Consider the following 14070-nt stretch of genomic DNA (forward strand, 5'->3'; position numbering starts at 1 on the left):
CTTAACTGAAAACCCCAGCAGTCTGGTTAGGAAGGAATTAGGAAACATTTGAAAATTGGAGCAAGTGATCTGGTAATAGTAGTTACAAAATAAAAACTAGGATTTGTGGGGAGTAAAAGGAATTGCAGACAGGGAAGACAGCAAGGCATTTGTACAGTTCGGGGTGCAAATATTTTTTGAACCTAGCTGAAACAGTATTTCTAAGAATGGGTGAAAGTGGTAGAACTTGTTTCAGTGTTTAAAGGGCAGAAAAGTTAAGAACCACTACTAATTTTTATTTTTTTTTTTAAAAATGCCTGTACATATGGCGTGGATTATTTCACAATATTTTTAATACTAAAAATAATAATTAGTACTACCATGACATGAGTGGCTTAAAGCTTGTCCAAAACCAGATGTTTTCAGGTCATTATACCACAGTGAAAATGTAGCTCCTGGAGAAGCTGAGAAATTCTCAGGACCATTAATTCTTGACCTTAACTTTGGAATACTGAAGATTCCAGTGATTTGGAACTAACCCAAACTTTAAGTACCTGATGGTTTGTCAACATGGCATCTTTACGACACAAAATAGTGGGATGGTCCATGCAATTTAAACAATTTGGTATCAGTGTATCAAAACAGATGATGTCAACGTAATTTTTGATGATTATTTGTATCATATTAGTAGATTTCTTGGAGGGTTTCTTGCCCAAGACATTAGGGAAATTGAAAATCAGTATAGCATCTATGTGCTACATCAGATTGATAGCAGTCAGGTCTCCAAATAGAAATGGTTACTAAGGAGATATTTTTTTTTAGGGGAGTCCTCACTAAGAGCCAGGGAGGTGTTCTTGAGTCCATACTCTCTAATATATTATAATATGTTGCGTGTCTGACTGGTGACCACATGTTCAGAACTTTTGGAGGAGGCTTAGAGAACGGCCATCAGAAAAGATTGTCCCAGTTACTATTTAAAAGCCGCAAAGTAGTTAGAGGCTCCTACTAGTTTTTGTAATGCTGACTAAGCAAGTCTTTGATTTTTTTGTTTTGTTTTGTTTTAATTATTTTGTTTAACTCAAACCAGACTAGGACTGGGCATGGCATCTCTCTCGAGTTATATTCATAGGGCTGCATCATAAACCTTGTTGTAGGTTATTCTGTGCCTTCAGTTACTACCTGGATCAAACCACTGCTCTTTAATGGCTTGTGTCTTTGCATCTCAAGGACAACAACGTAGGTCTGAAATAGCGGCTGCTGACTGCTGCTCAGCTGGAAGTGGGAGTGTAAGTGTGTTAGTACTTGCTCGCCTCGGCTGTATTCCCCATTTTGGGGATAGGAGATAATGTAGTTGTGAAGCAGTTCCTCAGTCTGTTTCAGTTTTGCCTCTAAAACTTTAATGGCCAGAGAAAAAGCTCGCTCCTTTTGCCTTGTAAATACAAATGAGCAGTGTCCCTTCTTTATGCCTGCAGTAATACATTTTGTATTTATTTTTTTTTTTTTTACCTAAGGATCTCAAAGAACAAGTCAAAAGCCTGTAAATATTTTTATCTTCATTACGGATGAGGAAACAGAGCCCCTCGCCAGAAATCATCATTAAAGCTGAAAACAGGACCCCTGATTTATAGCCTCATGTTCCAACAGCAACTTGGCACAGTTTTCCTTGCACTTTAGTTAATGTATTTTGAAGTTACTACAGTAAGAAGAATGTCTTCACGCCTTGATGCGTGTCAGGGCTAATGTTGTAATCTGTGTGTGTCCTTATTATTTAAGATGCTCCTGGTCATGTCGCATCCCCCAGCTCTGCTGAGCCAGGCTGGTGGTTTTGGGGGCAGGAGGGTTGAAGCAGGAAAATGCTAGCAAGGGAGTTGGGAGGTGGAGGAAAAAATAAAGCTGAATCCCAATGTAGTGACTGCATTCTGGTTATATGTTTTAATGCATTCCATAATATTGAGAGATCAGTATCATTTTAACGATGGATTTCTCCAACGCTGTTCCCACATATCCCTTGCTTTCTCGTTGGGATTAAGTGCTCAGCCTCTAGGCGTGATGGTGAGATCTGGTTGGGGAATTTTGCTGGCCTGCCTTCACGGCCAGCAGAGAGCAAAATTGGGTTTTCTTTGGTGTAAATCTTTATCTCTTTTTAATCGAATTTAGAAATATGACTATGAACACAGAGAGATAGTCTGTCACATCAGTGTCACATTAAAGGCATCGCATTTCTGGAATTCACAATATAAAAAGTACTGCAATAAAAAAAAATACTGGAAAAGTAAAATATTATCCAAATACGCTTGGAAAAAAAAATTCATGGATATGATACGATGGGAGTCTTTTGTCAATTGAACAACACTTACAAATGTGTTATAGCACAAAGCAGCTTAGTGCGGGGAGATGCCGTACGACAGGATGCAACATGTTTTTATGAAAGCATTTCTTTTTTTTTTTTTCCTCCTCAGTATATAACATAGCAAAAATACTGCAGTAACATTTTTCTCCTTGAGTGCCGAAGCACAGTGTCTGTATTGCTGAATCCAAGTGAACTGCCTGCAACTTCACCTGCCTTGGAAGAGAGAAATGCGTTGTCTGCTTGCTTTAAGACCAATTTGGTATCGCTGAAATACATCCTCAGAACTCATTAACGCGTATTGACATGTATCTCAGGGTCTGAGAGAGCGGTTAGTGGCTGGCTGTGAAGTATGGTGCCAAAATGTGGCAGAAGCACTGCCTTCGACATAATAAGGGGGGGAAAAGAAATAATTCAGGACCTCTCCCTGCTGCAGATTATATAATGTCCTCAGTTAATCACAAAATATCTCAATTATTCCATTAACCATCTATAAAAAGGAGGTTAAATGACTTATCCTAACAAGGCTTTGCAAAGGTGTGTGTGTGTGTGTATATATTTTTTTTTTTTTCCCAAATAGTGTGGTGTTTTCGGACATCAGTGTAGTGAGGACTATTGGAATTAGATACACATTCGCAGATCCTATTTGTGGTTTTGAATTTCAACTGTGTGTCATTGATTTAATGAGCATGGAAAATATGTGTATAGCTGTACCTCATTACTGCACATTGTGTGCTCAAGAAAAAATGCTAAATATGAAACGAGAGGTTGTGCTTTGTTTGGGGAAAAGAAGTTCTTGCGGCTCGCTGCCTTATAATTGAGTTTAGGTATAACTGCTCATTCTTAAACATTACTCTATAGGAATGCGCTAAAAAAAAAAAAAAAAAAAAATCAACTAACACCAGTGATGTGATGTGCCCCGCAGGATGGGAAGCCGGTGTAGCCCTTACTTCCAGCTGGTCCAGCATCAGGCTCTGAGCATGAGCACTGGCAGCGGTGGGGGTCTGTGGTCTGCAGGGGGGAGCAGCTTGTGCCCCACCATCCCAGGCAAGCGGTCGAAAGCCAAAAAAGACCAAGAGGTGTCCTGTCCTGTCCCCATGGATGGAGACATCACGACTGTGAGCACATGGGGTGTCCCCAGGGCTCCAGGCTGGGGCTGCTTCGCGTCTTCATCAGCGATCAGACAATTTCCAGTCAGATACTGGATTCACTGCCTGGGCACTAGTTGGGTACCGCTTCCCTAAGCTCACAGAAAGACCCGAGTTCCTCACAAGGTCTGTTGTGTCACTGATGAATATTTTTGTAGGGTTTACTCAGAACATGTTTCGTGATTTTTTTATTTTACTTTTTTTTAATTAAAAATTATTTTATTTTCTTTCACCTTCCAAGTGGAGACTGTACTGCCTTCACTGTAACGCTGCTGCAGAGGTTTGCAGTCTGTGGTCTCACGGACTTTTAAGTCAATTAATTTTTTTTAACATCTAACACCATCCCGTTGGTCAAGGGGTGGATGTCGGCTCTGAGAGGAACCTGGATGTCCCCCCAGAGGAGAGGGTGGTACCTTTGGAGACTCCTTGGTTCCTTGCAAGGTTACATCCCAGTTACTGAGCTCTGGTTTTTGAGCACCTCAGTCTTTCGGCAGGTGGTACCCAGCCAGAGGTGGTGGGATGCCGACTGCCATGGTCTGATAGCACGTCCAGCCTCCTCGCTAGCGTTTCCTACCGTGAAAGCTGTGGTTTTGCTTTGTGATGGTTAACCAAAACCTTTTGGTTATTCCATCCAGACACTTCTGATAGCAAACCTGATGCCAGCTTTTGCCTCGAGCTTTCCCTGGGCTGTGTTCAGCACTAGCTGCCAGCCCTGATGCCCAATGGCACAGCTGCTGCCTCCCAGGATGCTCAGCCCTGGCTAGGGACTTGCCTAGAATAATGTCCCAGGTCTGATCTGCATGGATTTCAAACCCACAGCTCTTTTCCTCCTCTTTAGTTTTGGAAAAGAATAAAGATATTTGCTTTTCTCCTTCCTGTAGCAATTATTTTCTTCAACTCTTGATGCAGCTTTAAGCTGCTGACTTTGGCCATACTCAACTGGGAATCAGGCAGCAAAACATTGATTCACAGCTGGCACATCTGCTTTCTGTTTGCTTTTGAGCTGTGTTTCTAGATGGCAGAGGGATGCAGAGGTGTTATCACCTTTCCAGCGAGCAGCTACATCGTTAAGGGAGTTCAGGAAAGTTCAAATAGGAGCTGAGGCTTCTGTTTTGTGAGTCATGAATGGAGCAAGAGATGGAAAAGGCGAAGAGCAGGGAATGGCAGTGCTGTGGCAGAGAACAGGACCCAGGCAGGGGGCATTTCCCTGCGGAGCAGTGAGCGGCAGCCAGCCCTGGGCAGTGCCAGGCATGCTGGAGGGGAAAGGAGCCGTCCGAACCCTGAGAAAATGTTGGGAAAAGGAGCTAAGCAGGAGACGATGATTTTAAACATCAGCTTCAGCGGGGATGAAAGCAGAGCTATGTTACAGGCATGTGTAGTGGGGGTGTTTTCTCATATGAAATACAAAAGTAATTTGAAATATTGACTAGTTGAAAATTTAGACTGAAGCATTATTGACAATTCCGGTTAACAGATCCCCAAACAATAATAATAATAACAATAATAACTTTATTATTATTATTATTATTAACAACAACAACAACAACAATAATAAAGCTCACCTACCTTTGTGTGTCTGCTGTCGCCTGCCATTCCTGTCTAACGATTTGGGTCTGGGTTTGGTGTTGGATGGTGACTTTCCCTTTCCAGTGTTCAGCAGTTTCTCACGTTGGCACCGTCTCAGTCTAACCTTGGCCTCAGTCTAGCTGTCTGCCTGCATGCCTTAACGCTAACAGTTTTGCTTTCTTTGGGATGTTCACTCAATTGCATCCCTCAGGAACATCCAAAATCTTGCCAGGGGAAAAAAAATAATAAATAGAAGAGAGAGGAAAAATCCCAGATAAAATAATGTTGTGTTTCATTTTGGTTGAAGGATGGGGTTGCTGTAATCTATGCTAGTTATGAGCTGATCTTCAGGCTGTTGGCAGAGTTATAGTGAGAACATTATTTTCATTGGAGGAGTGGAGGCAATAGTGATGTCTCATTAATGTTGTTTCTGTCCCCAGTACAACAAAAACGTATTTCACGTCACTGTAAAATGTGGATGAGCTGTCCTGCTTTTTTACAAGTACAGAGGAGCAATACCTATTGAGCTACCTGTGTGTGGTTTAGGATTGTGCAGCTTTGTCTAATACCTAGCCTATACCAGCTTCAGAATTCCATTTATTCTGGATGAATTTGAAGAACCATCTCAGCCAAACATATCCCTATAAAGCCTATGGTTTCAATTATCAATCATCTCCTTTTTCTAACTTCAAATTTCATCATCATTGATGTAATTTTCCTTATATTTTTATTGCTGCCTGTCTTACTGCTGCTCACATCTTGCATCGTGACTAGGATTGTGATTTTAATCAGACAACCTCTCCGTGGTTTCAGACCTAAGTGCTTCTGCAGGGAAGGAGACGCTTCTGTGTCGAGATCTGGATGCTGCTCACAGGTTTTATTTTACTTTCTGGGTTTGCATATCTGTTTCCATCTTTGGACAACTGACTTCAAAAGAAGAATCTAAACAAACCAAGCAAAACTAAACAAGCAGACAGAAAAACCCTTTGGTTTTCTGCCAGTTAGCTATGGCGTATTTATATGCGTATATCAAGGTAGTATGTGTGCTTTGATTATTGAAAGAGACACCAAGAAATTCACAAGCGTCACTGTGATCAGCTAAGGTGTCTTCACAGATTGAAGCCGCCGAGTTGTGTGGGGCAACTCCTGCATCCGTTGCACTTGCCGATGGCTGGGATTTGCGCATCCATCTGGTTCCAGTAGGCACTGGAAAGATGCTGTTGTTGGAAAACCATACCGAATGCATACAGCTAGTTACAGTTTCTTTCTACTTCTACAGCAGAAGCAGTCTTAATTACTTGGAGATGATCCTGGGAGATATCGTAGCTGTTAATTTGGTGGGAATATTCATTTATATTGTGTAATTTTTTGGTGTTTGTGTCAGGAAACAAGGAATAATGTTTAATGGCTGCAGTCCAGCCCATTTGTGTCAACATCTGTGATAAGAAAATGAAGTTGCTTTCCAGGGAAGGAGCAGGCCGTTAAAAAGCAAACAAACCCGACTGGTTTCCTTGGCCTGTTTGCTGGAATTTCAGGCAGGGTGGGTGGCATTTGGGTCTGGGATGTCCCCGGTCAGTGGTGGCGCACCCAGGGCAGTCGGAGGCAGAGGTTTAGCTCACCCTGAGCTCAGCTCAGCTGCCCACGGATGGGCATCCAGGTCTGTCCGGGACAGCCTCCAGCGTGCGGGGTGTCCTTCAGTCAAGGAAAGGAGAATCTGGGGCACTAGTCTTTTTACATATTCCTTCTCAATTCAGATTTTTCTAAATTATTCTGTTCTGCGTTTCCTGTGGTTTCCCATGTTTCCTTGAAGCTTTCCTTGGCTTGCCTCACCTACTGTATTTATGAACTCCCCTCTTGCAACTCCAGAATAGTTTCATTAATCCAGTACCGCTCTTAACCTTATGTATATCTATCTTTTCTTGCCATGGCTGTGCCTTTTCCTGTGGCTTTCCAAGACCTGACTTCAATACCAGGCTATAAAAAGCCCTTTCTCGCTTTCCCAAAAGCTGCTATTTTTCTGCCTTCAAATTGCTCCCTTGGGTTCAACCTGTAAGCAGCTCGAAGATTGCCATTTGATACACTTTTTATACATCTGTACAATGATTTTTCTACTTTTCCCATCAGTAAGAATCTGTGAAAGCCCCGGTCTCATGGGTCCGTTATTGATCAGTCATTTTATATTCCCCATTCCCGACAAAAATAATGTTTTATTCCGTTACGTTGGGTTTTTTTTTGTTTTTTTTTTTAAGGGATAACAACTGTCTCTTTTGCTCTCGTAGATCCAGGTTTGCACAAGCAGCAGTTTTTCCTGCAGCGACCGTCGAACGTGGTGGCCATGGAAGGGAAGGATGCTGTTCTGGAGTGCTGCGTTTCTGGGTACCCCCCTCCCACCTTCATGTGGCTGCGAGGAGATGAAGTGCTCCCCATCAGGTATCTCAGCCCTTTGGGGGTCGTGTGGGTAACGCCATATTTCCTTGAGCAAAGCAAAGGGAAACCACTGAGTAATGTTTTAAGGGCAGTGGAGTGGGCTTGGGGGGGATGAGATTATCCTCTTAAATGATAGTGGTGCTGGATGCGTCTTCTAACCTGCTGCTGTAACTCATCTCCGCACCAAATCTGAGGGTGGAATTTGATCGTAAATGTCACCTGGCTGGTGTTTAAAATGGAAGCGTAAAGCTATTATCAGCAAAGATCATGGCTGAGAATTACTTAACGGCATAATTTACTTGGTGTATTTTTCTAGATGGAGAAGAGCGCCTCTAACACACTGCTGACTTGTGTTATCCCTGTTTCAGGTCCAAAAAGTATTCGTTACTGGCTGGGAGTAACCTCCTCATATCCAACGTGACTGACGACGATTCTGGGACGTACACGTGCGTAGTCACCTACAAAAACGAAAACAGCAGTGGCTCCGCAGAGCTGTCGGTGATGGGTGAGTATCTGGCATGCGCCCGCTTTGTTTTTCCAACAACGTTTGCAGTTAGTCCCTTCTCCAGAACACCTGACTTTTCAAGATTCCCGTAAATGCAAACTGTGGGAGTCCCTTCCCTGCTTTGGTTCTGATTTTTATGTAGTTGAGCCCATGGAAACCCAAGTCCTGTGAATCTTTGAATGCTTCCCACCATGCCCAGTAGCCTTGCTGTTACCGAGCATCTTCTGCTATCAGATGCTAAATGCTTTCTGTACGTGGTCCTTTCCCTTTATTTCTCTTCTGAAGCCTTATTTTTAGCATTCCAGTGGGTGTCCCGGTTCATGATATCAAGCACAGTGAGTTGAAAATTAGATTGGTAGCTGGTTTTGTGGGTTTTGTTGTGTGGGTTTTTTTTGGTTTGGGTTTTTTTTTTTTTTTTTTTTTTTTTTTTTGTGGTGGTGTTTTGTGGTTTTGTTTTGGTTTTTTTTAGCACCCTGAACAGTCAATATGGTAAGAGAAGAAAATCAATGTATCTTCTCATCAAATTAACAAAAGTCCAAGTTAAATTCCTGGGGCTCCTGTCTCGGCAGTGATTCTCTGAGTGTTCCCACTGTTAAATCTTCTGAAAGCGCCCCCCTAACAGAACCTGCTTTCCCCCACGCTCCTTCCTCATGGCAAATATTAATGGAATCCAAAAAGTTTTTTAATCTAATTGCTGCCTTTCTTTCTTTTTTCTTTATTTAAACCATTGAACAATAGCAGGGTACATTAGTGTTATTCAGTCATATCTAAGGAACAACACCGTTAATACTTAGTCAAACAATAACGTGTTTCAATGTGTTGTTCATTTTGCATTCTGGCTTTAAAGCTTATGCATGAAAAGTACTTTCATTAGTGAATAAAGCCTTAATTTGGATTATAGGATATTCACCGCTTGTATAACAATATCCTTTTATCAAGCCATAATAAAATGGAATAATTACTGGTGATGGAGGGTTCATTTCTATTTCTTTAGTTACATTAAAGTCATACATTGTTTCACTGGTTAAAAACAAAACCGTGGCTTTATGATTGTGGAAGTTCATGTATTATGGAATTGGTTTTATTATAAGGATTCAAACCCTGTAAAGGCAGGTGAGAGTTTGGGCGGTATGCTTTATTTACCTCACTGAAATATGTGGATTTCAACTCTAGCGTGCAGCAGGTTGGCTGCAAAATAGAAATAAATGTCACGGGTTTTTTTTCCCCAGCAACAGATTGCAGGATCTATTGGTAAGAGCAACTGTGGCTTGGAGGATTGTGGCAGAGATTATTGCATAGATCATTTCTGACCATGCAGTTCCTGTGAAAATTAATAAGAGTTTTGCATCCAAGTCGTTTATGGACCTTTTAAAAAATTTATCCCTGTCTGCATTCTGTCAGCGCTGCATCTAGCTTTGGCTTTATCACGCCCTCTGCTCTAAGTGTCATGTCGAAGTTAAAGGTACATGAATTTTCATCCCCATTGAGAGCTGCTTGCTGGCAAGATGACCCAAGTGTTAAGATGAGTGTAAGATGATGAAAAACTCCAAGAGGAGACGACGGAGTGCCAGGAAAGTCCTAAGCATGAAGCTAAACAGACTCAAAGATGGAAGCTGCCACCATTGCTGGCCCCTTGCAGTCTCAAGGGGAAACCAAAACTGCATTGCCGTGGCACGATGCGACTGTATTCCCCTTGTGGGAGGGTGAAGGATTTATTGGGTGAAGTTTCTGTCCACGTATGGAATTCACAAATACAGAACAAATGAGGAGGGGGGGGGGGGGGGGCGGGGGGCGGGGGCGGGGAAAGAGTTTTAAGTTTGTAAGTTAGGCACAATATTAATGTCCATTTCTTATTTTCACGTGTGCATCACTCATTTGTGACGCTTACCTGAAAAAGAAACATGGTGTTCATGTATATTTATATTAATAATGGAAAATGTTCCAAGGAAATGACATGACTAAGCTGGAGGGATGATGACAGCAGTCCCCTGATACCTGTCTTTCCAGAACGATGTACCAGGGTTAGGAACTTGCTCGGAATGGGTTTGGTTGTTGAATCCATCCTTGCCAGTTGGAAGCCCTCAAATGCACAGAAGTTTCTCGTGTAATCGTAATATCTCATAAACAGACTACTTAATTGTTAGGACTATTTTCTTCTTTGGCTGGATACAGATGCAGATATTTCTGTGTGTTTCCTTAAGAGTTCGTGTGCTTGTTTATTTAACAAAGTGTAAATTGCCCATCTGTGTTGCGTTGTAAGACTTACATTAATATTTTTTTTAATGTTGGTGTACCCTGTTAACGTATCTATAGTGCAAAGGGGGATAAATGAGGCGTTTGCAGTCAGAGTGCAAAAGAATTTTAACAGTCCAATAATTATCTCCTCTGAAGCCTGAGCAGACATCATCAGATCAAAGTTACTTATATCACATGGTAACAAGATGCTTTTGATCTTTTAAATAATGAGGCTATTTGCAGGAAACAGAGTGCCTTTCACAATGGAGTTCCTGTGAGTTCTTCTAAAGAGCTAAAAATAGCCGCTTCTGCATTGGACATAGGTCTGAAATTGCAAAAGGTGACCAAGATTTGCAAGAAGAGAGAATATATTTTGCAACGTTTAAATTTTGTATCATGGCCTTTCGGCAATATTTTCACCCCATCTCCCCGCGTGATGAAAATGAAGAGGTGCAGTGCAGTGTACCTGGTTACTATGTAAATCATCTATGTGCTCGGGGGCTTGAGAGCTTAGTGTTTCAACAAATGTTTGAAGATGATGGAACGTGTTAACCAGTGTCAACTACAATTATTTTCTAAATATTGTTCTAGCTTTCAGAAGTGTATTTTGGGCTTGCTCCCTTTTGGCTTCTGTGGGTTTTTATATAGCTTTTCTGTTCGTGCGGTGTTAAATGAAACTGAAAACTTGCTTAGCTGTTTTGGCATAGGATCACCCCTGCCCCAACTCCTGAATGTTCTGAAAGTGACGTAAATCCAGAAAAAAGTTTTCTGTACCCTGTTACCTGCTTGTGGGAGCTCACTCCCATTGCAGCCCGGATAAATGCCTGGGGTTTCGGGTTCTGGGAAGGATCTAATTGTAGAAAACCAGCTTTCTGTAGGTGATCGTAACTGAATTGATCGATTTGGTGATAGATTGTCATGCGTTATTTATTTTTCTTCCTGCTTAATATTTGGGTTGTCCCTTAATTGCAGCGAAGAGCAAATTAGAATTGTACTGATAATACAGGCAAGGGCATCGCGTCTTCCAAGAGCTGAGTTTTGTCCAATGTTATTTGCATAATACTGCATATATTCAGAATTAAAGTATCAATGCTTTTTAATTGGGCAGCTGTTCTTAAATGGATCAAGACTGAGCTCATTTCCACCCACTCCTTAAAATGTCCTGTAAGGAAGAACAGAGAAAGTAACAGTTTTCCATTAGCATTGGGTCAGGAATGCTGGTTTGAGATACTTTTAGGTAAATGCCTAATAGTAAGAATAAGCAGTAGCAAAAAGCAAAAAAACCCAAACAAACAAACAACAACAAAAAACCCCCCACAACCCTGAATCTGGAAGACAGTGTTTGCAGAAAACACTGCTGCTAATTTTTACCAAGCATCTGTATGTATAAGCTCCAAATGACTTGACTGCAATTTGGAAGCATTTTTTTCCTATGCAAATGCCTTTTCCTAGAGAGTTTTTCATCCAAAGCAATTTTAGTACTAGTTTTGGTTGCCATTGTGGATGAAAAGCTACATTAAAGGTAAGGCCACGTGAGGAGCGATGATAAGCACCGCGCATCTCTGTCAAATCAGTTTTACTTCTGACTCCGCCGCATCAATTCCTGTAGCAAAATGTTGGGTTTTTTCAGAGATCAAGGTCAGGGAAAGTGCTGAGGAAAGCAGGGGCAGATCTGTCGTGCTGTGTGAATCACTAAGGTAGCGAGTAGGATTAAGAGGGAAGCCTGCATCACCATAACGTGGCATGCCACGGCAGTGAAAGCGTGACAAATGAGATGCCTTCGCACGCTGCCTCTGCGCGCGCCAGCAGAGCTGCTCTCCCACAAATGCCCCAGGCCTGAAAGATTTACACAAGGACTTACCCTCTGCCGCTGGTGTTAAACCCAGCGACGTACCCTGGTGGTAGATGATCACTGAAAAATAATTTCCAGAATAGGGAGGATTACCTGCTGATAGAAACCTGTGGAGAAGCAGGCAGGTGTCGGCAGTGGATGGACGCAGTCTTGGTGAGCCCAAGAAACGTTGAGTAACCTCTGAGGATCTGTCTCTGTCATCCATGCTGCGGGGAAGTTAATTTTACTCATGTCTTGCTATCTCGTTGAAGAAAGCAAGCCCAGAAGAGGCAATTTAATTATCCTCTGCTCCGAGTTTCAAGTTCCTTATGGAGCAGGGCATATCTATATGGGAGCTGACGGGGCAGAGCAGCACTGTAATCCATGATAAATCTTGGGATGGTTTGAGGCAAAAATGAGACAAATAAACATGAACCCCGATCTCTCCCCAAAGCAAAGGCTGCCTCTCTCCCATTCATTTTGCTGATGAATTTTGATAGTGAAAAGTGCTTCCATGCAAACGGCAACGTTGATACCATCCATTGTATTTCTTGTAGGTATAACTTTGAGTCTGTGCCGTGGCAATGTAGGTGTCCCATCCCTACAGCTCCTCTCTCAAGTCAAGCAGTGTCCAATGTGTTGTTCTGACTCCCCTTTCCCAGAAGGCTGATGGAGCTTGTGGTACCTATTTCTCATTGAGACAAAAGAGGAAAATGAGCGGCACGGTCACCTGGAAATATGGAAGCCAGATATTTAGACCAGGCTTTGAGAAGAAGCTTTTTTTCAGGGTATTGATGTGGGGCAGGCAGCCCAGCCTCTGTTGGCAGTGCTGGGTTTACCTGCTGGAATGGAACCAGGCTTTTGGAGATGAAGGTGATGGACTAATGGGTCAATAGCTCCTTCTGTGCTCACATCCCTTTATTTAGAGAATTGCAAAAATGTATTACCTAATCAATAGCGTTCAGTGCAGTGGTGGTTGGTTGTGTTGGTTTTTTGTTTGGGTTTTTTTGTTTGTTTGTTTGGTTGGTTGGTTTTTTTAATCCAGGAAAAATATCTTTGGAGAGTGTATCAAATGAATTTTATGCAACTGAAGCTGAAATGTTTCCTTTTGAAACCGCTGCGTTGCTGATGGAGAGTGTGGTGTGCGTGCACGGCCCTGAATGCAAGTAGCGACAGCAAAATGATGTCACGGGGGTACCCTGTGGCCCATGTCAAAAGTATTTCCTTGAAGGATTTTTTTTTTTTTTTTTCTCTCTTAAGGACAGGTTTTTATTCCAAGTTCCTCCGTTTCTCTTGATCTCGGGTTTGTTTTCCCTTCTGGAGGGTTGCCCTTGAAAAGTGGAAAAGCATAAGGGTGGCAACAGTTTCAAAGGATGGGGGGGGGGGGGGGGGGGCTGTCCTTGCTGAGCCTGGTGTGTGAAGAGTATTTTATTAGTAGGACACTTGAAAACGGGGTACAGGGTGGCATCTGCCTGCCTAAATGCCCAGCACTTCAGCTGTCATGCTGAGTCAGTGCAGAGTTCTGCAGAAATTTTTGCAGTTTTCCTTTTTACATGTGAACAAGCTTGACATTATGGTGCTTTTTTATATATCTATATCTATCTCTGTATCTTAAATTCCATAAAGCAGTTCAGCTAAGCAGTCCCCAGCAGCACCACTGGCTTGTCCAGCACCCTCAATGAGTCAAGAAACTCATGTCATGACTGAGTGCCCTTGAGACAGACAAAATATTGGCATAGGGGTGAGTGGTGACATCACTGCTGCAAATTTAAAGCTGATGAAATTGGTTTTGCTTTTTAAACAGCGTTAAATGAACCTGCGGAGCTTCCTGTTAGAACGTGGCCTTGGGGCCAAGGGATTTCCAGCCCGATTTCAAGATTTGGCATTGTTTTATCGAGTGTGGGCATATTGAACACCAAAGAAAATAGGGTTTCAACAGGGTCTCGTGTGTGACTGTGGCTTTATATAAAAAGAGAGATCTGTGTATATATATTTTTTATATATATATATATATATTTGTGTGTGAGGAAGT

General features: G+C 42.2%; 1 protein-coding gene across 1 annotated transcript in view; it reads left to right on the plus strand.

Moving 5' to 3' along the window:
* The window catches only part of DCC (DCC netrin 1 receptor), a 558365-nt gene that overhangs the window by 266410 nt on the left and 277885 nt on the right, over positions 1–14070 (plus strand). Inside the window, exons 4-5 of the mRNA XM_055791107.1 lie at positions 7320–7470; positions 7836–7972. Of these exons, the coding sequence (XP_055647082.1) occupies positions 7320–7470; positions 7836–7972 (288 nt within the window). The remainder of the gene's footprint in view (positions 1–7319; positions 7471–7835; positions 7973–14070) is intronic.

The sequence above is a fragment of the Falco peregrinus genome, chromosome Z (assembly GCF_023634155.1).
Source record: "Falco peregrinus isolate bFalPer1 chromosome Z, bFalPer1.pri, whole genome shotgun sequence".
Lineage (NCBI taxonomy): Eukaryota > Metazoa > Chordata > Aves > Falconiformes > Falconidae > Falco > Falco peregrinus.